We start from the raw sequence: 27382 nt of genomic DNA on the forward strand, positions 1-27382 counted from the left end.
CAGTACCACACTGTATCAGTATCACACTGTATCAGTACCACACTGTATCAGTATCACACTGTATCAGTACCACACTGTATCAGTATCACACTGTATCAGTATCACACTGTATCAGTATCACACTGTATCAGTACCACACTGTATCACACTGTATCAGTACCACACTGTATCAGTATCACACTGTATCAGTACCACACTGTATCAGTATCACACTGTATCAGTACCACACTGTATCAGTATCACACTGTATCAGTATCACACTGTATCACACTGTATCAGTATCACACTGTATCACACTGTATCAGTACCACACTGTATCAGTACCACACTGTATCAGTATCACACTGTATCAGTACCACACTGTATCAGTATCACACTGTATCAGTATCACACTGTATCAGTATCACACTGTATCAGTACCACACTGTATCAGTACCATACTGTATCACACTGTATCAGTATCACACTGTATCAGTATCACACTGTATCAGTATCACACTGTATCAGTATCACACTGTATCAGTACCACACTGTATCAGTATCAAACTGTATCAGTATCACACTGTATCAGTACCACACTGAATCAGTATAACACTGTATTAGTACCACACTGTATCAGTACCACACTGTATCAGTACCACACTGTATCAGTACCACACTGTATCAGTACCACACTGTATCAGTACCACACTGTATCAGTATCACACTGTATCAGTATCACACTGTACCACACTGTATCAGTACCACACTGTATCACACTGTATCAGTACCACACTGTATCAGTATCACACTGTATCACACTGTATCAGTACCACACTGTATCAGTACCACACTGTATCAGTACCACACTGTATCAGTACCACACTGTATCAGTATCACACTGTATCAGTATCACACTGTATCAGTATCACACTGTATCACACTGTATCAGTATCACACTGAATCAGTACCACACTGTATCAGTACCACACTGTATCAGTACCACACTGTATCAGTATCACACTGTATCAGTATCACACTGTATCAGTACCACACTGTATTACGCTGTATCAGTATCACACTGTATCACACTGTATCAGTATCACACTGTATCAGTACCACACTGTATCAGTACCACACTGTATCAGTATCACACTGTATCAGTACCATACTGTATCACACTGTATCAGTATAACACTGTACCACACTGTATCAGTATCACATTGTATCAGTACTACACTGTATCAGTACCACACTGTATCAGGATCACACTGTACCACACTGTATCAGTACCACACTGTATCAGTACCACACTGTATCAGTACCACACTGTATCAGTACCACACTGTATCAGTACCAAACTGTATCAGTACCACACTGTATCAGTATCACACTGTACCACACTGTATCAGTACCACACTGTATCAGAATCACACTGTATCAGTATCACACTGTACCACACTGTATCAGTACCACACTGTATCAGTATCACACTGTATCAGTACCACACTGTATCAGTACCACACTGTATCAGTATCACACTGTATTACATTTTTTCCACTGACTACCTTCCAGCAGTAGGCTCCACTCCTGGTAATAAGCCCTGGTGAGCTATGTAGCCTGGTAATAAGCCCTGGTGAGCTACGTAGCCTGGTAATAAGCCCTGGTGAGCTACGTAGCCTGGTAATAAGCCCAGCTATGTCTATCAAATGGTTTCACCCTTACATATTTCAGTAAAAATTACCAAAGGGTCATAATTTCTTTTCTTATAAAAAAAGCCCACCCCTAATTATTGCCAACAGGACTTTTTGCAGCCTGATTACGGTAATGGACTATGCTAATGCCTATTTCATCCCCCTTCAATAGACAACAGTGCATCTTTCTCTCTCTCCTCTGAAGCAGACATACATAATCCCATATATCCTTTACCCGAGTTTAGAGTCTATTTCCCCTTATGCTAACTTTGATGAAAATGGTATGTTAATGATGTAAGAATTTTTTTTTTCATCATTACAAAATTCACAAAATATATAAACCTTTATGAAAGCACCTCGGGCAGAGGCCCAAGACTAATTCTATGCTTCTTCCAACAACAACAAAATCAATTGCACATATTTTCGAGATTAGTTCTCATACAGATAGAGAACAATGGTACAGTAAATCCATTGTTAAACAGTTCACTGCATTGTTCTACATGGATCAGCTTCCCGAGAGCTGCTGAAGCGAAAATGTCAAAACTTCACCAGACATGTACATGTAGATCGAGTCGCCATCTCCACATTCAAAACATGTATAGTCTTTATAGTGATATGACCACAGCCATATTCATTTCAAATTTGGTTTAATTTATTTACTTTTTAACATCCTATCAACAGCCATTTTAATCGACAGTCATTAATTATATAAGGATGTGCCAGGTTTTGGAGGTGGAGGAAAGCCGGAGTACACAGAGAAAAACCACTGGCCTACGGTCAGTACCTGGCAACTTCCCAACGTAGGTTTCGAACTTGCAACCCATAGATGGAGGGCTAGTGAGAAATTGTCAGGACACCTTAACCACCCAGCCACAGTGGCCCCTTATATTTTGTTTCAAAACCTAGAATGCGAGATTGCTGAAGATAAATAGCAGTTATTCTATAAATCACTGATTAGAACGGCTCAGTTTTGTTATATACTTGTTTTTATATTTAGCTTTCCATTGCTTGTACCCTAAATTTTTAGAGCTCTCCTAAAGTAAAGGAATAATTGTTCCAAGTGACAGTACCCCTTAACTAAGAATTTTGATTTCTCCAATCTAGAAAGTTATTGGGATTGACTACATCTGCCTCCCCCTATAGCTTTACCCTATATAGGCAAATACTAGGATTACCCTACATATTATATACAGGCCTCAGACCACAATTATACTTCCGGGTCGTTGTACACGAATGTAGTACATATTGAAATTTCAGGACTGTTGCTAAATATTTTATCCTGACTTAGCTGTTACAGATATGGACATAATTTTAGCATAGATTTATAGTGCAATATTTAATCTAGTGGCAGAATTTTGTTTTGACACCATTTCGATGTTTGTTTGTGAGGCAGGACACGGGGAGTTATAAGGCTTGAGGAGTAATATTTGGTGATTTTCCGGATTTTCCTACAATACAGTAGGGTGGTTACACTTAAATATAAATATCTTTGTTAAATGCCGGTCATGGGGTACTTTCCAGCTCACTGTATGTTCAGCTTGAATAGTTCTACACGTGATGTAAAAACCAGATTTTTTGCAAACTTCTGAAATATTTCAATCTCGATTTTTCTTCGGTAGAACAAAGAGGGAAATTAATTGTGGTCTGAGGCCTGTATGACTATAGTCATTATGACGAACATACCATGTGGCGCCCCCTAGCTGTGTACACTCTCATCCCCTAAGGGATTCCATACACATGATGCCCTTTAGCTTAGAACGGTTTCTAACTACAGGGGAATCCCTATACATGTCATCCTCTAGATTTACCCTCTCTATCCATAGGGATTCCCTATAGATGGAACCTGCTCTAAATTTACCCTCTCTATCCAAAGGGATTCCCTACACATGGAACCTCCTCTAGATTTACCCTCTCTATCCAAAGGGATTCCCTATACATGGAACCTCCTCTAGATTTACCCTCTCTATCCATAGAGATTCCCTATACAGGGCACCCTCTAGATTTACCCTCTCTGTCCATAGAGATTCCCTATACATGGCATCCTCTAGATTTACCCACTCTTTCCATAGGGATTCCCTATACATGGAACCTCCTCTAGATTTACCCTCTCTATCCATAGAGATTCCCTATACAGGGCACCCTCTAGATTTACCCTCTCTATCCATAGAGATTCCCTATACAGGGCACCCTTTAGATTTACCCTCTCTATCCATAGAAATTCCCTATACAGGGCACCCTTTAGATTTACCCTCTCTATCCATAGGGATTCCCTATACATGGCACCCTCTAGATTTACCCTCTCTATCCATAGAGATTCCCTATACATGGCATCCTCTAGATTTACCCTCTTTATCCATAGAGATTCCCTATACATGGCACCCTCTAGATTTACCCTCTTTATCCATAGAGATTCCCTATACAGGGCACCCTCTAGATTTACCCTCTCTATCCATAGAGATTCCCTATACATGGCATCCTCTAGATTTACCCTCTCTATCCATAGGGATTCCCTATACAGGGCATCCTCTAGATTTACCCATCCTTCCAAAGGGATTCCCTATATATGGTCCAACCTAACTTTGAACCCTCTAACCATAAGGATTAATTAAAAATATTCCCCACACATGGCACAGCCTAGCTTTAAACACTCTCTAACCATAGGGATTCCCCAAAGGTGGCGCCCCCTACCTCTGATCTCTCTCTAATTATTAGGATTCCCAACAAATGGTGACCTAAGCTTCATACTCTCAAGCTCCCTGCAGCTATAAAATAAAGAAACCTTCCAGTGACCTTATTTTGATCAATACTGATGACTCCCCGATTAGTCATTATATATCTGTTGGTGATCATGATGACAGCTCCAGAATACATGTTGAGGCAGATAGCTAGATAGCAGTCATAGACAGGTGGTAGTTATAGACAGGTGGTAATTATAGACAGGTGTTAGTTATAGACAGGTGGTAGTTATTGACAGGTGGTAGTTATAGACAGGTGGTAGATATAGACAGGTGGTAGTTATAGATAGGTGGTAGTTATAGACAGGTGGTAGTTATAGGCAGGTGGCAGTTATAGACAGGTGGCAGTTATAGACAAGTGGTAATTATAGACAGGTGTTAGTTATAGACAGGTGGTAGTTATAGACAGGTGGTAGTTATTGACAGGTGGTAGTTATTGACAGGTAGTAGTAATAGACAGGTGGTAGATATAGACAGGTGGTAGTTGTATACAGGTGGTAGTTATAGACAGGTGGTAGTTGTATACAGGTGGTAGTTATAGACAGGTGGTAGTTATTGACAGGTGGTAGTTATAGACTGATGGTAGTTATTGACAGGTGGTAGTTATAGACTGATGGTAGTTATAGACAGGTGGTAGTTATAGACAGGTGGTAGATATAGACAGGTAGTAGATATAGACAGGTAGTAGTAATAGACAGGTGGTAGTTATAGACAGGTAGTAGTTATAGACAGGTGGTAATTATAGACAGGTGGTAGTTATAGGCAGGTGGAAGTTATAGACAGGTGGCAGTTATAGACAGGTGGTAGTTATAGACAGGTATTAGTTATAGACAGGTAGTAGATATAGACAGATGGTAGTTATAGACAGATGGTTAAAGTTATAGACAGATGGTTAAAGTTATAAACAGGTGGTAGTTATAAACAGGTGGTAGATATAGACAGGTGGTAGTTATAAACAGGTGGTAGTTATAAACAGGTGGTAGATATAAACAGGTGGTAGTTATAAACAGGTGGTAGTTATAAACAGGTGGTAGATATAAACAGGTGGTAGTTATAAACAGGTGGTAGTTATAAACAGGTGGTAGATATAAACAGGTGGTAGTTATAAACAGGTGGTAGTTATAAACAGGTGGTAGTTATAAACAGTTGGTTAATGATAAAAACAGTTATCATTTAACACAGATGACAGATAATCTGACAATTACATAGATATATAGATCTATATTTAACTTACCAATTTTGACAGATCTCGTCATTTTCTCTGTGAATCTATTTATGAGCATTTGATGACCTTCGACCCCTTTTTTTAGGTCAAATGATTTGTCACATTTCCAATAGAAACACACAGGTTTACAACACATGTTCCAATATTTTACATAATCACTCGGTATTTTGTAGATACAAAATGTTTCAACTACATTCTGAAAACTGGAAGACATTTATGCATACTGGTTATGTGGAAATCCAATTAAATCCCTGGATATTGAAAGTACAGCATTGCCTCTAACCAACCTACATGTCACACGGAATCCCTACTAGCTCACAAACTTTAAATGTTTTATCATCTTTTCTCTCACAGCAAAATATTCCAAGAAATGTAATCCAAAAACCATCAAGTAAAACAGTTCAATTGTCTTCTATGTCAAACGAGGTTTCACCAAGAAAAGTAATGAACTTCAGGATTGTACCACCAGGGGGCAGTAGCAGGTTATGTGTCAGCTAACGATGCTACGAGTTTCAGTTAATGCAACACTGAGTCAAGCTGTTATGTTTTATAGACAACCTAACACTTAGGTCACAGGCTCAAAGCCTTGTCAACTTAACCAAATTACAAACTCAATTGATGTATCAAAACATCATTTTCAAATTACAGTGTACCTATAAAAATTCTACTTTTTTTTTAATTCCAGGCAAGAAATCGATTTTAAATTTCATTCAAGGTTATATGCAGTTTCAGTTAGGAATCCAACATTTTTTAATAAATTCCACAAATACAAATTAAGTGGATTATTTTATATTGTCCAATACACGCTACAAAAACAAATTTATTGTATTTTCTTTTTTCTTTATCATCCACAATCTACAAATATAAATTTTGTGGATTTTTCTTATATCGTTCATATTCTACAATTAATTTTAGTGAATTTTTTTATTGTCCATACTCTACAAATACAAATTTTGTGACTTTTTTATATATCATTCATACCCTACAATTCAATACATTTAAATTTAATTTAAGTACATTTTTTGTTGAAATTGTCCATACCCTACAAAAATAAAGTTGGCAGATTTTTTTTTATAATACTTAAGTCGATCATTTCAAGTTAATTTAGTTGATTTCACTCCAATGTCGCCAAATATTTTCAGTTATTAATATACACATATCCAATTCCTGAGTTACCAGGTAAATGTATATTGTTGAATCATGAATTACCAGGTAAATGTATATTGTTGAATCTTGAATTACCAGGTAAATGTATATTGTTGAATCATGAATTACCAGGTAAATGTATATTGTTGAATCATGAATTACCAGGTAAATGTATATTGTTGAATCATGAATTACCAGGTAAATGTATATTGTTGAATCTTGAATTACCAGGTAAATGTATATTGTTGAATCTTGAATTACCAGCTAAATGTATATTGTTGAATCTTGAATTACCAGGTAAATGTATATTGTTGAATCTTGAATTACCAGGCAATTTATATTGTTGAATCATGAATTACCAGATTATGTATGTTGAATCCTGAGTTACCATGCAGGTAAATGTATATTGTTGAATCATGAATTAAGTGAGGTTAATGTATATTGTTGAATCCTAGGTTACCAGGCAATTTATATTGTTGAATCATGAATCCTAAACATAAATAAATAACATATTTAATTCAGATTATTTTACACAAAGTCACTATCAATGTTACATTTCTGACTACTTCTAAAATTCAAATATATTCACAGTCTGCATGTATAGATCCACTGATGTTAGAAAATAAAAACTTTTTGTAAATTTAGAACTCACATGTGTGAAACTAACAATGCTTTAGAGAAATATGTACATTATTGATGATGTTGATCTGTTCCTCTCATCCCTTAAAACCTGAGAGTGGAAGCTTCAATTTATTATCTGTGCTAGTCTATTTCAAATTCATGGGGGTAACAGGATGAATTACAAAGGAACAGTCACATCTGAAACATTGATACCATGTCACTAGACCACTAAATAGCTTAAATAAATCATAATATTGATTAGCAAGGTGAGCCACTCAAGGTAGAAAGACAACACACAAGAAAATCAATATTTAAAATAAATAACTGTTTTGATTAGAGGGAGCCGGAGGGTGTCTGGGGTTTGGGGTCTCGGGGAAGGTGCCACAGATCTGAGGTCTCATGAAGGGTGTCATGGGTCTTGGGGAGATTGTCTGAGGTCTTGGGTCTAGGGGAGGGTGTTGGGGGAGGGTGTCTGGGGGAGGGTGTCTGAGGTCTTGGGTCTGGGGAGGGTGTCTGAGGTCTTGGGTCTGGGGAGGGTGTCTGAGGTCTTGGGTCTGGGGAGGGTGTCTGGGGAGGATGTCTGGGGGAGGTTGTCTGGGGAGGGTGTCTGGGGGAGGGTGTCTGAGGTCTTGGGTCTGGGGAGGGTGTTTTGGGGAGGGTGTCTGGGGGAGGGTGTCTGGGGGAGGGTGTCTGAGGTCTTGGGTCTGGGGAGGGTGTCTGAGGTCTTGGGTCTGGGGAGGGTGTCTGGGGAGGGTGTCTGGGGGAGGGTGTCTGGGGGAGGGTGTCTGGGGGAGGGTGTCTGAGGTCTTGGGTCTGGGGAGGGTGTCTGAGGTCTTGGGTCTGGGGAGGGTGTCTGGGGGAGGGTGTCTTGGAGAGGATGTCTGGGGGAGGGTGTCTGGGGGAGGGTGTCTGGGGGAGGGTGTCTTGGAGAGGATGTCTGGGGGAGGGTGTCTGGAGGAGGGTGTCTGGGGGAGGGTGTCTGGGGGAGGGTGTCTTGGAGAGGATGTCTTGCGGAGGGTGTCTGGGGGAGGGTGTCTGGAGGAGGGTGTCTGGGGAGGGTGTCTGGGGGAGGGTGTCTGGAGGAGGGTGTCTGGGGGAGGGTGTCTGGGGGAGGGTGTCTGGGGAGGGTGTCTGGGGGAGGGTGTCTTGGAGAGGATGTCTGGGGGAGGGTGTCTGGGGGAGGGTGTCTGGGGGAGGGTGTCTTGGAGAGGATGTCTGGGGGAGGGTGTCTGGGGGGAGGGTGTCTGGGGGAGGGTGTCTTGGAGAGGATGTCTGGGGGAGGGTGTCTGGGAGGAGGGTGTCTGGGGGAGGGTGTCTGGGGGAGGGTGTCTTGGAGAGGATGTCTGGGGGAGGGTGTCTGGGGGAGGGTGTCTGGAGGAGGGTGTCTGGGGGAGGGTGTCTGGGGGAGGGTGTCTGGGGGAAGGTGTCTGGGGGAGGATGTCTGGGGGAGGATGTCTATGGGAAGGGTGTCTGGGGAGGGTGTCTGGGGGAGGGTGTCTGGGGGAGAGTGTCTGGAGGAGGGTGTCTGGAGGAGGGGGTCTTGGGGAGGGTGTCTGGGGGAGGGTGTCTGGGGGAGGGGGTCTGGGGGAGGGGGTCTGGGGGAGGGTGTCTGAGGTCTTTGGTCTGGGGAGGGGGTCTGGGGGAGGGGGTCTTTAGTCCTGAGAAGGACATTACAAGTCTTTGCTCTTGGTGAGGCCTGGGTCATGAATCTTGGGTCTCGGATTCAATAGAACTAACAACTATAATTTCAGTATCAAGTCAAAATTATGCCCACACCTGACTTTATAAAGAGCTAAATCTGGTTTGTCTAACATGGGATGAATATATATGGTGTTTTATGAAACTATAATACATAAATCAATATTGTATTGTGATGCTGTAACAATGGCCTGTTATTGTTGACAGCTTCAGAGCCAGTTTTACCAGCAATAACTAAGAACTTAAATATTAACCCTTAATTTGATGATTGTGACTAGAGTAATCAAATCACTGTCAAATTATACACTGGCTGTGATATTATTACCTAAGTCTATTCACATCAACACTTGATATAATTTAAGGGATTCAATTAATATCACCCAGTTATTATTCACGTTATTCACTCTATCAAATACCACAAAAAATGTTGTACTGCTTAATATCACAATGTTTATTATCATGTTGGTTAATGTCATGTTTCTGTTAATATCATGTTTTCCTAAAAATTCTTCTCTATAACAGGTATAAGTTTAGTAATTAGTGATTTTATAACATTTCGTTGTAAGGTATCAAATATTTTACATGTAATACATTTTAGTGACAATTATTTTTATTTTATTTTATTTATTAAAATCATTTTTCCTATCTAATTCTTCATTTATTTTTGGTATTTCATCTATAAACATAGACAAAGCATTTCTCAAGTGGTGTTTGTACTACAACCAAGCTTTGTTATTACAACATTAACATTTATAATAGAAATTGTTTTAGCGCATGTTTCAACAAGTCCAATTCCTATTTCATGTTTTTCTTCTTTACTTTCTAATCATCCAAACATACATATCCAATTTACACAATGTTCTCCTTTCAAGTCTCCTCTCTATTTCTGTATCTCTTATATTATAGCTCTGTTCTTTTTATCTCTCTATCTGTTCTTAATGTTCTTCCTTTTCTCTCTCTTTTCTTCCTGTTCTTCCTTTTCTCTCTCTTTTCTCCTTATTTTTTTCTCTCTTTTATGCCATATTCGCACATACTTCTGATATACATATAATGATTCTCTGAACCTCAGAAGAGTCACCCCCTAAGGCCACCTGCCAGTCCACAGGTTGACCTCTGAATCCATCTGAACCTCAGAGAAGTCACCCCCTAAGGCCACCTATAGCTATCAATCTACAGGTTGACCTCTGAATCCCCAGTACTGTGTTTCTCAATCATCTTAAGATTTCATTATTTACAAAACCAACACTGATATTCAAAATCTATAATCTAGCATCTCTAGATGACACACTCTAGTTTATAACCATATTAATCACATTTTACTAAACTGTTTTTATTTTCCTAAGAATTCATTATCCCTGATAATTTAACATCCCACATATGTATATCAATTTTCTTTGCCATATGATATAGAAAAAGAAACGTGAAAGGAAAAAAAATGTGTATTTAACCAGAATCCAAACAAGTTAATCAACTCTTAAATTTTTATATCAGCATGCAGTTTTAATTTGTATTTATATTTTTCATTATGAATATAATCAATTGTTAAAGAAATAAATTATTGGAGAAAACTGGGGTTCCAGGGGAAACTGAAATATGAATATACTTAATAATAAGAGATTCTGACTCACTGTCTCAGTGTCTGGATTATGGGGTAACAGAATATCAGTCATTTTTTCAACTTATTAAATTTTAATATCAATTCATGCATCTTCTTATTAATGACCTGAGAAAATTAACACATATAATAAAAAGCACCACAATTTTATTTTTTTTTGTGTGTGTGTGTGGGAGGGGGGGGGGGGGGGGATGTGGAATGAGGGAGATTTCCCTCATTGGAGGTTTCAGATGCTGACAAGTATGATGTCACCTTATAACTGGAACACTATTCCTCCTTAATTACCATAACTGTTGATAGGATGTTAAACAATACAAAAACAAATTTATAGAGTGGTCACTATTTGAAGATTGTCCCTAGAAAAACAGAGGCAATACAATGTTTTCAAGTCAATATATTGATACGCCTTATCATGGCTGCAAATGCAGTTCCAGCCCTGAGCTTACATCAGAAACAGAAGCAGAGAATAATTTGAAGCTCAGATGCAGAAAACCCAGAAAATCAATGGGTTTGTTTGGTCTTCATATTACAGTGTTATGACATCTTAACACCCCTGTTTCACACAATGGACAGATCCTTAAGAATGCCGGATCAATAACAGTCTAGTCTATCGTGGCTATAGGGGGTGATCAGGTTAATCAGTAGACCTGACCAATGACAGTGGAGGATCTATGTCACATGATTTGTTAGTGCTGTAGTGGATTTTCTGTTGAGGGGCCAGTACCATTGCCCCTCTGGCTATCACCAGGACAGGATGTTAGCCTGACAAGTGGACCAACCATGCAGACATTTTAAACACTAAATTTCATGGATCCAGGCTAGTTTTTGTGTATGTTGTTGTGTTATTGGCCCAACAAATCAATATGATTATCAAAATTTTGAAAAAAAATCTACAATTTTATTTTTATAAGGACAAAAATAGGCCCAACAAAATTAGTAATTCAATTCTATTAGTGACTTCATTGTGTAAAAGTCTGCATAAGGTGTACATATCAGGTCACTCATGTAACATATCATTCCTGTATCACCCCTGTATCATGTCAACCCTGTATCAGGTCACCCCTGTATCATGTCACTCCTGTATCAGGTCACCCCTGTATCATGTCACCCCTGTATCATGTCACCCCTGTATCATGTCACCCCTGTATCAGGTCACCCCTGTATCATGTCACCCCTGTATCAGGTCACCCCTGTATCAGGTCACTCCTGTATCATGTCACTCCTGTATCATGTCACCCCTGTATCAGGTCACTCCTGTATCATGTCACCCCTGTATCAGGTCACCCCTGTATCAGGTCACCCCTGTATCATGTCACCCCTGTATCATGTCACCCCTGTATCATGTCACTCCTGTATCATGTCACCCCTGTATCAGGTCACTCCTGTATCATGTCACCCCTGTATTATGTCACCCCTGTATCATGTCACCCCTGTATCATGTCACTACTGTATCATGTCACTCCTGTATCAGGTCACCCCTGTATCATGTCACCCCTGTATCAGGTCACCCCTGTATCATGTCACTCCTGTATCATGTCACCCGTGTATCAGGTCACCCCTGTATCAGGTCACCCCTGTATCATGTCACTCCTGTATCATGTCACCCCTGTATCATGTCACTCCTGTATCATGTCACTCCTGTATCAGGTCACCCCTGTATCATGTCACCCCTGTATCAGGTCACTCCTGTATCATGTCACCCCTGTATCATGTCACTACTGTATCAGGTCACTCCTGTATCATGTCACCCCTGTATCAGGTCACTCCTGTATCAGGTCACCCCTGTATCATGTCACCCCTGTATCATGTCACTCCTGTATCAGGTCACTCCTGTATCAGGTCACTCCTGTATCATGTCACTCCTGTATCAGGTCACCCCTGTATCAGGTCACTCCTGTATCAGGTCACCCCTGTATCATGTCACTCCTGTATCATGTCACCCCTGTATCATGTCACCCCTGTATCATGTCACCCCTGTATCATGTCACCCCTGTATCAGGTCACCCCTGTATCAGGTCACTCCTGTATCATGTCACCCCTGTATCAGGTCACCCCTGTATCATGTCACTCCTGTATCAGGTCACTCCTGTATCAGGTCACTCCTGTATCATGTCACCCCTGTATCAGGTCACCAATGTATCAGGTCACTCCTGTATCAGGTCACCCCTGTATCATGTCACCCCTGTATCATGTCACCCCTGTATCAGGTCACACCTGTATCATGTCACCCCTGTATCAGGTCACTCCTGTATCATGTCACTCCTGTATCAGGTCACCCCTGTATCAGGTCACCCCTGTATCATGTCACTCCTGTATCATGTCACTCCTGTATCATGTCACCCCTGTATCAGGTCACCCCTGTATCATGTCACCCCTGTATCATGTCACTCCTGTATCAGGTCACTCCTGTATCAGGTCACCCCTGTATCAGGTCACCCCTGTATCATGTCACTCCTGTATCAGGTCACCCCTGTATCATGTGACCCCTGTATAATGTCACTCCTGTATCATGTCACTCCTGCATCAGGTCACCCCTGTATCATGTCACCCCTGTATTATGTCACCCCTGTATCATGTCACTCCTGTATCATGTCAATCCTGTATCAGGTCACCCCTGTATCATGTCACTCCTGTATCATGTCACTCCTGTATCAGGTCACCCCTGTATCATGTCACCCCTGTATCATGTCACCCCTGTATCATGTCATCCCTGTATCATGTCACCCCTGTATCATGTCACCCCTGTATCATGTCACCCCTGTATCATGTCATCCCTGTATCATGTCACCCCTGTATCATGTCACCCCTGTATCAGGTCACCCCTGTATCATGTCACCCCTGTATCAGGTCACTCCTGTATCATGTCACTCCTGTATCACCCCTGTATCATGTCACCCCTGTATCATGTCACTCCTGTATCATGTCACCCCTGTATCACCCCTGTATCATGTCATTCCTGTATCATGTCACTCCTGTATCAGGTCACCCCTGTATCATGTCACCCCTGTATCATGTCACCCCTGTATCATGTCACCCCTGTATCATGTCACCCCTGTATCACCCCTGTATCATGTCATTCCTGTATCATGTCACTCCTGTAGCAGGTCACCCCTGTATCAGGTCACCCCTGTATCATGTCACCCCTGTATCATGTCACTACTGTATCAGGTCACCCCTGTATCATGTCACCCCTGTATCATGTCACCCCTGTATCACCCCTGTATCATGTCACCCCTGTATCATGTCACCCCTGTATCAGGTCACTCCTGTATCATGTCACCCCTGTATCATGTCACTCCTGTATCAGGTCACTCCTGTATCATGTCACCCCTGTATCAGGTCACTCCTGTATCAGGTCACTCCTGTATCATGTCACTACTGTATCATGTCACCCCTGTATCAGGTCACCCCTGTATCATGTCACTACTGTATCATGTCACTCCTGTATCAGGTCACCCCTGTATCATGTCACCCCTGTATCATGTCACTCCTGTATCAGGTCACCCCTGTATCATGTCACCCCTGTATCAGGTCACCCCTGTATCATGTCACCCCTGTATCATGTCACTCCTGTATCAGGTCACCCCTGTATCGTGTCACTACTGTATCATGTCACCCCTGTATCAGGTCACCCCTGTATCATGTCACTACTGTATCATGTCACTACTGTATCAGGTCACCCCTGTATCAGGTCACCCCTGTATCAGGTCACTCCTGTATCAGGTCACCCCTGTATCATGTCACCCCTGTATCATGTCACCCCTGTATCACCCCTGTATCATGTCACCCCTGTATCAGGTCACCCCTGTATCATGTCACCCCTGTATCAGGTCATTCCTGTATCATGTCACCCCTGTATCAGGTCACCCCTGTATCAGGTCACCCCTGTATCAGGTCACTCCTGTATCATGTCACTCCTGTATCATGTCACCCCTGTATCTGGTCACTCCTTATCATGTCACCCCTGTATCATGTCACCCCTGTAACAGGTCACTCCTGTATCATGTCACTCCTGTATCAGGTCACCCCTGAATCAGGTCACCCCTGTATCAGGTCACTCCTGTATCATGTCACCCCTGTATCAGGTCACCCCTGTATCATGTCACTCCTGTATCATGTCACCCCTGTATCAGGTCACCCCTGTATCATGTCACTCCTGTATCAGGTCACCCCTGTATCATGTCACCCCTGTATCATGTCACTCCTGTATCATGTCACCCCTGTATCATGTCACTCCTGTATCATGTCACCCCTGTATCATGTCACCCCTGTATCAGGTCACCCCTGTATCAGGTCACCCCTGTATCAGGTCACCCCTGTATCATGTCACTCCTGTATCATGTCACCCCTGTATCATGTCACCCCTGTATCATGTCACTCCTGTATCAGGTCACTCCTGTATCATGTCACTCCTGTGTCAGGTCACCCCTGTGTCAGGTCACCCCTGTATCATGTCATTCCTGTATCATGTCACCCCTGTATCAGGTCACCCCTGTATCAGGTCACCCCTGTATCATGTCACTCCTGTATCATGTCACTCCTGTATCATGTCACCCCTGTATCATGTCACTACTGTATCATGTCACTACTGTATCATGTCACTCCTGTATCATGTCACTCCTGTATCATGTCACCCCTGTATCATGTCACCCCTGTATCATGTCACTACTGTATCATGTCACCCCTGTATCATGTCACTACTGTATCATGTCACTACTGTATCATGTCACCCCTGTATCATGTCACCCCTGTATCATGTCACCTCTGTATCAGGTCACTACTGTATCAGGTCACCCCTGTATCATGTCACCCCTGTATCAGGTCACTCCTGTATCAGGTCACCCCTGTATCCGTCACAAAAATTATCATTTAACCTTTTCCATATCCTGCCAGACAACTCATATCAGTTCACCCTTAAGGCCTTTATCAGTCACAGATATTATCTTACATCCTTTTCCATATCCCACTAGACATTCCATATCAGGTCACCCCTACATCAGTCACAGTCACAGAAATTATCTTACATCCTTTTCCATATCCCACTAGACATTCCATATCAGGTCACTCCTACATCAGACACAGTCACAGAAATTATCTAACATCCTTTTCCATATCCCACTAGACATTCCATATCAGGTCACCCCTACATCAGACACAGTCACAGAAATAATCTTTCAGCTAATAACCCGTCTGACACCGTGATATAATTTAGTTACAGACTCAAGTATCAAAGTAACCTTACCTGGTTTGTTATCACGTCAATTCCTTCTGTATTATCGTTGTAATCCATATCCCCGCTAGGTGGCGCTCCTCTACAGAAACGCTGTCAGAGCGGAGGAGAAACCACCACAACCTGAAATAACAACAAAAACTGAAATCAATGAAAATGAAAGTCAACAAAAATGAATGTCAACGAAAATGAAAGTCAACAAAAATGAATGTCAAAGAAAACGAAGACAACAGAAAATGAATGTCAACAAAAATGAAAGTCAACAAAAATGAAAGTCAACAAAAACATGAAAGCCAAAAAAAATGAATGTCAACGAAAATGAAAGTCAACAGAAAATGAATGTCAACAAAATTTCCAATTACAACTAAATGCCAACAAAATCTTGACGTAAGCACAAGCAGATACACAAGTTATCATTACTACTGAAGTGCAGGGATCAATACCAGTTTGTGTGTAGTTGTGTACAGAGTTGTTCTACAGGAAACAAAGGAGTCTTCAGAGACAATAATATCAACTGGAAATTGTGGGATTTGATAGAAATGAATCCTTAATCCCAATCCCAATATCACTGTACAAGAGTTTATTTTGGATCTATCACTATATGGACAACAATCCCTAGCTATTCCCACATCAAGGTCACTCCATCCCAGACAATTACTATCCCACACACCATATTCATCCATAAATAAGCTCCTGCCGATAATCAAGCCCTCTTCATCTATTTCCAGAATCATGAATTTTAGAATAGCAAAGTCTTTCACAACTAAGCTTTCCCCAAACAATAAGGAAAGGGCTTGTTTGAGGATAGATATGGTACTAAACTCTAATACTAGGGTAGGGGGCTTATTTGAGGATAAATACGGTACTAAACTTCAACACTTTGGGAGGGGGCTTATTTGAGGATAAATAAGGTATTAAACTTTATTAAACTAAAGTGTATCCTCTAACCCTACTACCCCACCACACCCAAGCAGTCTGTGTATCTTCCAATCCCACTGCCGCATCACACCCCAGCAGTCTGTGTATCCTTTAACCCTACTGCCCCACCACACCCCAGCAGTCTGTGTATCCTCTAACCCTACTGCCTCACCAAACCCATGCAGTCTGTGTATTCCTCTAAATCACCTAACTGCACCTCACTACATTACACCAGCAGTCATCAGTCGCTTATCTCCCTAACCCCCTACTGCCTCACTACAACCCAGCAGTCATCAGTGTATCCCCTAACCCTACTGCCTCACTACAACCCTGCAGTCATCAGTGTATCCCCTAACCCTACTGCCTCACTACAACCCAGCAGTCTGTGTATCCTCTAACCCTACTGCCTCACTACAACCAGCAGTCTGTGTATCCTATAACCCTACTGCCCCACCACACCCCAGCATCCAGTGTATCCTCTAACCCTACTGCCCCACCTCACCCTAGCAGTCAGTGTATCCTTCATCCCTACTGCCTTACCACACCCCAGCAGTCTCTGTATCCTCTAACCCGAGTACCCCACCAAACCCATGCAGTCTGTGTATCCTCTAACCTTACTGCCCCAGTTCTACACAAAGGTCTGTCTTTCCAGATACACAAACATCATTACCTTACTCATTAATAAGTGGTAAGAAACTTGTTTGTATTCCAACAAGAATTGGATCCTCTGTACAGGTAGAACCAACACTTTGACACCATCAAACTTGCATGAATCCAATTGCATCAGCTGACGAGTCACATTCAATATTTCTTGGCAGACCTCTATATCTGTGATGAAGCTACCTACTGCTGTATCCCGTAGTATTGATGTTAGTGCTGTCAGACTCGGCCAGAACTACACACCAATAAAATCTACATTGTGTCAAACAAGCACTTCCCAGCCTCCGCAAATTGTGAAGGTTCTTGAAATGACTATTTGGCAGAATTTTGTTTGTCTCGGATATATTTTCCATGCTTGAAATGATAACGTTTCCTCGAATATTATTAATTCCAAGTCTGAAACCCCCTCCCCCCACTCTGAGCAATAGATATGGGTGGGCTTATTACAAGACAATGAAATTACATTTCTTGGTCATTTTACTGTACAGCAATAGATATGGATGGGTTTATTACAGGACAATGAAATTACATTTGTTGGTAATTTTACTGAACAGCAATAGATATGGGTGGGCAAATGTGTTTTCAAACACACTTTCGTGGCCAGACAAATATTACAACTTCTTCCGGCTTCATTTAAAACCGTTCATAGTGCTAAATTGTCCACTGCGAACATCAATAAAAAATTTCATTTCTTTTAGCCAAGATAGACAACAGGGTTTGTTTGTTTGTTTTGGTTTAACGTCCTATTAACAGCCAGGGTCATTTAAGGACGTGCCAGGTTTTGGAGGTGGTGGAAAGCCGGAGTACCCGGAGAAAAACCACCGGCCTACAGTCAGTACCTGGCAACTGCTCCAGATAGGTTTCGAACTCGCAACCCAGAGGTGGATGGCTAGTGATAAAGTGTCAGGACACCTTAACCACTCGGCCACCCTAGACAACAGGGAATAGACGAACATAATGATAAAATAACCATGAAAATAACTCAGTCAATAAAATGACGGAAAAATATAAACAAAAATTATAGATTGAAATGAACACCTTAAAATACTCCAGGAATTACGAGCAATACATGTCCCCCTACCGACCCTCGCTAAATATATGGTAACAGTGGCTTTGACCCTCAAGGAATGAAACCACTACAGCGCTGACAAACTTGGTGTTATATACATATGTACAAGACAGACAGAGGGGAAATAATAGAATCTTTCACCCCCTTGGGGGTGAGGCAGGGGAATCTCAACCCGAGGGGAAGCCTCGTGTTTGGCAACTTAAGAATCTTCCCCGAGGGTTGAGATTCCCCTGTCTCACTTCCAGTCCAGGGGGTGAATGATTATTTTTAACTTACCCTGTTCACCCTCTTATGTATCTAATATTGACATTACATCAATGCAAGGAAATGTTGACGTGAATTGTCAATGTGACATCATTGTACTGTTGCCGTGATGTCATGGTATTGTTGACTAGACGAAATACAATTGTTGAGAACGTGAAAAGGGCATGTGTAGCTTTCTTTTCCCTAGGGTGAGATCAAAATATATCATCCCGATAAAACAGTGGATATCCCTGTTCAGGGTAAGAGAAATCTAAATCCACATTCAAAATATGTGGGTTTCGAACTCGCAACCCAGAGGTGGAGGGCTAGTTATGAAGTTTCAGGACACCTTAACCAACCGGCCACTGAGGGTTAATTCACGAAGTCAGATTTGAATAGGGTTGATTCACGAAGTCAGATTTCAATAGAGTCAAACTTTAAATGAGAAAATGGTTGGTAATAGTGGCAATGGTGGTTGGTTTGGTTTGATTTATTTTGTTTAACATCCTATTAACAGCCAGGGTCATTTAAGGAAGTGCCAGGTTTTGGAGGTGGAGGAAAGCTGGAGTACCCGGAGAAAAACCACGAGCCAACGATCAGTACCTGGCAACTGCCCCACATGGGATTCAAACTCGCAACCCAGAGGTGGAGGGCTAGTGTTAAAGTGTCGGGACACCTTAACCACTCGGCCACCGCGGCCCCATCGGTGGTTGGTAATAGTGGAAATGGTGGTTGGTGATAGTGGCAACGGTGGTTGGTAATAGTATATCAACCATCACCGGGCATGTTTGTCTTCATATATCGCACATTGAAATTAGGATATTTCCAAACAAGATCATGATGTTGACGGTAAATTAAACTTTCCAACGGTTTTCAACATTCTGCATCTTTAGAAACTTTATTAAACATAATATTTCAAAAAAAATTTGCAAAATTTTCCTTTTCCTTAGAGTAATTTAAGATACTATTAATTCAGTTTCATTTGACTGCTATTTTTCACCTTTGGGTAAGTACTTATGAACCAAAACTTGCCCATGGAGACCAATGATGCTGAATTATTTTTTTTTTCTTTTCAGGAAATGTACATTTACCTCGTAAGACACAAATATGGAATTTAATGGAATTTTTAAATTACAAGAACTTCTTAAACACATGTTCTTAATACATGTTCTTAAATAATGTGTACATGTTTTTTATATAAAGTTTTTTCAATGACAGGCTTTAAAAAAAACTTTTTCACCAGACTCGATTATTAATCACAAAAATAAGATATTATCATTGACAGTTTTCAGATTTATAATCATATTTCAATATTTTATTTTCCCATTGTTTCTCAAATATCATCAAAATAGAGGATTTTACACAAGTGTTACTGTGATATAGAATTTATAAATAAGTTTAATAATATGGCACATAATCCTAAGGATAATGACATATTGAATTTATTCGAAATTTTTTATATGTCCCATAATTCCTTGACAAAGTGCAATAATCTGTTTATCATATCAAAGAGAAAATATGTGAAAAACTTTTAATTCCGTTCTGACATAATAGATTTTTTGCTTTTTAGCTGAAAAGTTTGGTTTGGTTTGTTTTTCTTTATAATTAACGTCCTATTAACAGCCAGGGTCATTTAAGGAGGTGCCAGGTTTTCTTGGTGGAGGAAAGTTGGAGTACCCGCAGAAAAAACCACCGGCCTATGGTCAGTACCTGTTAACTGCCCCACGTAGGTTTCGAACTCGCAACCCAGAGGTGGAGGGCTAGTGATAAAGTGTCGGGACACCTTAACCACTCGGGACACCTTAACCACTCGGCCACCGTGGCCCTGCTGGCAGAACCTGAATCGTGTGACAATATCATGTCAGTCACATCAAAACACATGATATGGGGGAATGATACGATAATTAAATCATTATTAGAAATCAACTTGTAAATGTCACAATTAAGTTCACAATATTTAAATGAAAACATTTGTAAGTTTTGATTGTAAAAAGTCTATAGTAGTGATATCGCCCTCCAGATACACGCTAGGGGGAATTTCCCTTCAACTACGGAGGATTTTGCACAAGAGGGAGTTTCCCTTTTGTCAGTAAAGCAACCGACCAGTATGCCAAGGGTCGTGGGTTCAATCTTCATTGAAGGCACATGCATGCACGGCTCGTTTTCCTGTTTCACATTTGTTTCACATTTATATGTCAAAATTATAATGTATTTATAATCATTATATAACACATTTTTTTATAAATACATATCAATATATATATTGTGTATGCACATTTAAAATGCTGTAAATCATGATGAAATGATCATAATCACTATATAAATGTATGAAATATATAATTTTATATTCAATCTGTGCAGAGACCTATATAGGTCTCTGATCTGTGACAATGAACTGGTTCTATAACAATCGTCAATACCATGATAAAACTCCTTTAGATTTACATTACCTTAATTATGTATTCCATCATACATACAGTACAATACGTGTACAATAATACATTGTAATACAGTGTGTGTGCTGTCAATGTGGTTGATCGCGATTCACTTTCTAAACAAGATGGTTATCCGACATCTCGCGAATCTGTCGTCATACACGCCTCCCGCCCCCGTCAGTCCGGCCCCCAAGGGTCATCCCCGCCCGCCCGACCGGATACTCACGTAATTTAGTGTTTCTCTACATTTTCGTGTTGTATAAATTCCTTGGTCACGGTTTAATCCTACAAATACCTCCGCAATGTGACTCCATCTTGGCTTGGTCGATTTACGCCATTGCGAGCGGTAGTGTTTAGCATAATCAATGATAATGTATGGCGATCAATATTTTGTGTCGCGCCATGCTAAACATTAGTTTCATCAACACAATTTGTCTTGTGGTTTCTGTAAATTCTAAATTATTTTTTTTGGGCTTCCCGTTTAAATTCATAAATATCGAGGCTTGGAAAATTGTCTATAAATAGATTTTGTTTTGGATGCTGATCGTGTTGCATTCAGCGTGTGGGGCTCCCGAAGGGAATTTCTGTGAAGCGCCGACATTGTGAGTTCAGATCAATATAACGGATCGATATAACCGGTCACGTGGTTCGGACGAGAAGTAGTATGTATATATACAGCGCGCGCTACACACATACAATGTACATGTAAATAATAGCACGTCTTGTATCGGCGTATGTGGTACACGTGTATTTGGGATACGTCTGGAGTCGGATCTATCAAAACTATATGTTACTATATTGATAGTGTACGCTTTTTGTTGATTTTTCGGAGAAGTGGTGTTTTGATGATCAAAATTTCCATATTTCAAAAATTCACAAAAAAAACAATTTAAACAGAGTATATAATTATTATGTCTCTGATTTAAATGATAAACTTGTTCTGATATTTGCTGCTTTGCAATCAGGTGGTGATACTCTTCAAGAAAATTACTCAAAATTAATTCTTGAATATATATTTTAAAAGATTGGTTCGGCATTGCTAATTAAAGATCTGCTTACAATTAATTCTTACACTGATTTAAAATTACCACATTTTGCTTGAATGAAGAGGTAAATCCAAATATACAAAGCTCAATTCTCACTATTATATCTGTTTCCCCCCTTTATATATACATATATAGATTATAGTATACCAATGTTCACTTATCACTTACAGATACTTGTAGGTTCAGATGACATATTTTGCTATCAAGCATATTCGCAAATTCGAGGAAGTAATTGTCTTCACTTGCGTTTATTGTTTATTTGAAAACAACGTTAAGATATGGCTGATAAAATAAAATAACAACCGAAGTTCATGCTAATTCTAAAGATAGACTAAAAATCCGGGGAATTCTCACTTGAGCCCACGTGATGTCGCTAACCATTCCACACCAGGTACAGCATCATTATCTTATTGTTTATAACGATCTTAATTGCACATAAATGGACGCATGTCAGTTCGCATTAGATATGGGACATTATGCGATTCTCCACCTTCCGCCTTGAATTCAAGATACAGTTGACATGTATTTGGACCTTCAGTAGTGTATTTAGCATATTTTGAGACGTTTTGGGGGGGGGGCTAGATTAAAATTTGGTAAAAATGACTGTGCTGTACACACTACTGAAGGTCCAAATACATGTCGATTGTAACTAATTCTCAAGTTACCGTGAGATATACAGCAACATATATGTAGATGTCCGAACGGTAGAATCTCAAAATGGGGCTGTGGTTTGGAAGGTCGTGGAATTATTTCACGTTGAATAATTAAGTCATATAAAGTCATAGTCTATACATATGTAATTATATCTTATTGTGTCCACTATTATCATGTGCTTTAAGTTGTTTGTTTGTTTTTGTTTTTGTTTTTTCTTAATTATTGAATTTTAAAATCCCCGCCAGATTTTGATATTTCTTTCTAACTATATTACTTCGCTGGCTTTAGGCTCTTACCATCACTTTTACGATTTCTAGAAGGACGGAACAGCTGTATGGTGTCCCTAACATCACTGACTATTCATAGAAGGACGAAGCAGTTGTATGATGTTCCTGGAAACAGCTGTATCATGTCCCTAACATCACTGGCGAGTTCTAAAATGACGGAACAGCTGTATGATGTACCTAACATCAATGGCGATTCCTAGAAGGACGGAACAGCTGTATGATGTCCCTAACATCAATGGCGATTCCTAGAAGGACGGAACAGCTGTATGATGTCCCTAACATCACTGACGAGTCCTAGAAGGACGGAACAGCTGTATGATGTCCCTAACATCAATGGCGATTCCTAGAAGGACGGAACAGCTGTATGATGTCCCTAACATCACTGACGAGTCCTAGAAGGACGGAACAGCTGTATGATGTCCCTAACATCACTGACGAGTCCTAGAAGGACGGGACAGCTGTTTGATGTCCCTAACATCAATGACGATTCCTAGAAGGACGGAACAGCTGTATGATGTCCCTAACATCACTGACGAGTCCTAGAAGGACGGAACAGCTGTATGATGTCCCTAACATCACTGTCGAGTCGTAGAAGGACGGAACAGCTGTATGGTGTCCCTAACATCACTGACGATTCATAGAAGGACGACGCAGTTGTATGATGTTCCTGGAAACAGATGTATCATGTCCATAGCATCACTGGCGAGTTCTAAAATGACGGAACAGCTGTATGATGTACCTAACATCACTGACGAGTCCTAGAAGGACGGAACAGCTGTATGATGTCCCTAACATCAATGACGAGTTCTAGAAGGACGAAACAGTTGTACGATGTCCCTAACATCAAGAACGAGTCCTAGAAGGACGAAACAGTTGTATGATGTCCCTAACATCAATGGCGATTCCTAGAAGGACGGACCAGCTGTATGATGTCCTTAACATCACTGACGTGTCCTAGAAGGACGGAACAGCTGTATGATGTCCCTCACATCACTGACGAGTCCTAGAAGGACGGAACAGCTGTATGATGTCCCTCACATCACTGACGAGTCCTACAAGGACGGAACAGCTGTATGATGTCCCTCACATCACTGACGAGTCTTAGATGGACAGAACAGCTGTATGGTGTCCCTTGCAACACTGACGAGCCCTAGAAGGGCGAAACGGAATTTTAATTCCTTTTTGACTCGAATGTATCTAATTCTGAACTTACTGGTAGGTGCTATTAAAACACGTATCTTGTGTATTTCGTGTAAAACCATTTTGTACAAAATCTAAGCTGGGGCTAGTTTTATCAATATTCCTTAACTTACGGACGTTTTTTTAACTCCATTATCACGGAATTTGGAACTAACTAACTTCTGTGATACTTTTTTATGATTAATTAAAAGTTAAGGGAATATTGATCAAACTGCATGAGGACAGATGTCGTCATTCCTGAAAACGTTCTAACTAAATGACGCAGAACACGTGAGCTGTACATAATTTGTGAGTGTATACGTGTAACAGGAGAGGAGAAAATGTAGCGGCCAGACCGGCGTTCGAACCCGGGACCTCCGAACACTAGCCGGATGCTCTACCAATTGAGCTACCTGGTCACCGATGATCGACCCAGTCCAGTTCCGCTACACACCTCCCTCCTTTTTTCAAGTCTTCGCCCTCGAAGACACACGAGACCCTTATACCACCACCGTGGGTATTTTAGTTGGGCGCCAATTTTGTAACAGGAGAGGAGAAAATGTAGCGGCCAGACCGGGGTTCGAACCCGGGACCTCCGAACACTAGCCGGATGCTCTACCAATTGAGCTACCTGGTCACCGATGATCGACCCAGTCCAGTCCCGCTACATACGTACATACATACGTACCGATTTTTGGGTAAAATATATTTTCAAACATTTTGGGCTTACGTATTTTATGTCAGATTTAATGTAATATAATCACATTATCGTGGTACAGAGATCTCTGGGCTAGAATAAATATATTTCGGGTCGTGTACCAAATGGAGTCTTGTACCACATAGGGTCCTGTTCAAGACTTCTACTTCATTTAAGTTATCTCCCTTTGAACGATGTTTTTCATGTACAGTAAAACCTGACTTTACTGACACCTGACTTTACCGACACCTGACTTTAATGACATCCTGTAATATACAGTAAAACCTGACTTTACTGACATCCTGTAATATACAGTAAAACTTGACTTTTCTGACACCTGACTTGAAGGACATCCTGTAATATACAGTAAAGCCTGACTTTATTGACACCTGACTTTAATGACATCTTGTAATATACAGTAAAACCTGACTTTACTGACACCTGTCTTTAATGACATCCTGTAAAATACAGTAAAACCTGACTTTACTGACGACTGACTTTGATGACATCCTGTAATGTACAGTAAAACCTGACTTTACTGACACCTGAATTTACGGATATCCTGTAATATACAGTAAAACCTGACTTTACTGACACCTGACTTTACTGACATCCTGTAATATACAGTAAAACCTGACTTTACTGACATCCTGTAATATACAGTAAAACCTGACTTTACTGACATCCTGTAATATACAGTAAAACCTGACTTTACTGACATCCTGTAATATACAGTAAAACCTTACTTTACTGACACCTGTCTTTAATGACACCCTGTAATATACAGTAAAACCTGACTTTACCGACCTCTGACTTTAATGACATCCTGTAATATACAGTAAAACCTGACTTTACCGACCTCTGACTTTAATGACATCCTGTAATATACAGTAAAACCTGACTTTACCGACCTCTGACTTTAATGACATCCTGTAATATACAGTAAAACCTGACTTTACTGACACCTGACTTTATTGATATCCTGTAATATACAGTAAAACCTGCCTTTACTGACACCTGACTTTAAGGACATCCTGTAATATCGTAGAGGATGTAATACTCTCACTCGTCTGATATCTCTGCTGAAAAGATACATAAAATGTACATATCATATGTTAAGTTTCTCCTTCGATCACCAGCAGACTGGCACTATTAGAGGAATCAAAATATCTCTAAAAGTTAAAATCAATGACATAGGCAATATGTCCTCAGTAAACAAAACAGTTTTAATGATTTCCGGGTGGCACAGTGATTACACACTTGCCTTTCACCTAGGCTGCCGGGGTTCGATTCCCCCATCAGACGTGAAAAGGTATGGGGTCACCTGCCCGACCACGTGGGTTTTCCCCGGGTACTCCGGTTTCCTCCCACAGTAAGACCCCTCACGTGCTTCCATCCGGGCCAACAAGCATGATTAATATAAGTTAATTTAACTTGTTTTGCAATTGTTGTAAAATAAATAAATTTACAAATAATGATTTCCTTTTCATTTGTAGACAAAATAAATAAGTGAAGACCTTTCGTTTAATATGTTGTTTGTCACAGTCACAAGATCTACTGTTATGCAGTAAGCCACGCAAAGGCACAGAAACCTTGCAATTTCAACAAGAGGCCCAAATGTCCTGTATCACCCACTGGGATATTTTAGTGATTATGACAAAACCTAAACACTCAAGGTAATTAAATCACAAATAATTTCCTAATATTGGATCTGTCACTCATGTTCACACATTGTAGTAAACACTTTACTTCAACTATAAGTTATCTTTCTAGATTCAAATATTTGATATTTTGATTTCACGACAATTTCCTATGATCTGAATCTTGTTTCCTTCTACAGTTTGGTTCCGTTTATTTTGTTTAATGTCCTATTAACAGCCAGGGTCATTTAAGGACGTGCCAAGTTTTGGAGGTAGAGGAAAGCCGGAGTACCCAGAGAAAAACCACCGGCCTATGATCAGTACCTGGCAACTGCCCCACGTAGGTTTCGAACTCGCAACCCAGAGGTGGAGGGCTAGTGATAAAGTGTCGGGACACCTTAACCACTCGGCCACCGCTGCCCCATTCTCCCTTCTACAGCCATGCAGTATGTAATGTACAGGCACAGAAACTGATAGGAGAAAAAATCTTTTGTTCAAACAAACATGTTGCTATCAGTAGCAGTATGTTTCAGTTACATATGGTCGCAGAAAAATATACAAATCTATAAATATTTTCTGATGTCATTTTAAAAACAAATAAAACGTAAAAC

The 27382-nt window shown here is 40.6% G+C and overlaps 1 protein-coding gene across 1 annotated transcript in view; it reads right to left on the bottom strand.

Moving 5' to 3' along the window:
• Positions 1-21700, bottom strand: part of LOC117315427 — a 60217-nt gene extending 38517 nt beyond the window's left edge. The window contains 2 exon segments of the mRNA XM_033869612.1: positions 15956-16066; positions 21495-21700. Coding sequence (XP_033725503.1) covers positions 15956-16003 — 48 coding nt within the window. The 5' untranslated portion in view covers positions 16004-16066; positions 21495-21700.
• Positions 21701-27382: the final 5682 nt, after the last annotated feature.

The sequence above is a fragment of the Pecten maximus genome, chromosome 17 (genome assembly GCF_902652985.1).
Source record: "Pecten maximus chromosome 17, xPecMax1.1, whole genome shotgun sequence".
Lineage (NCBI taxonomy): Eukaryota > Metazoa > Mollusca > Bivalvia > Pectinida > Pectinidae > Pecten > Pecten maximus.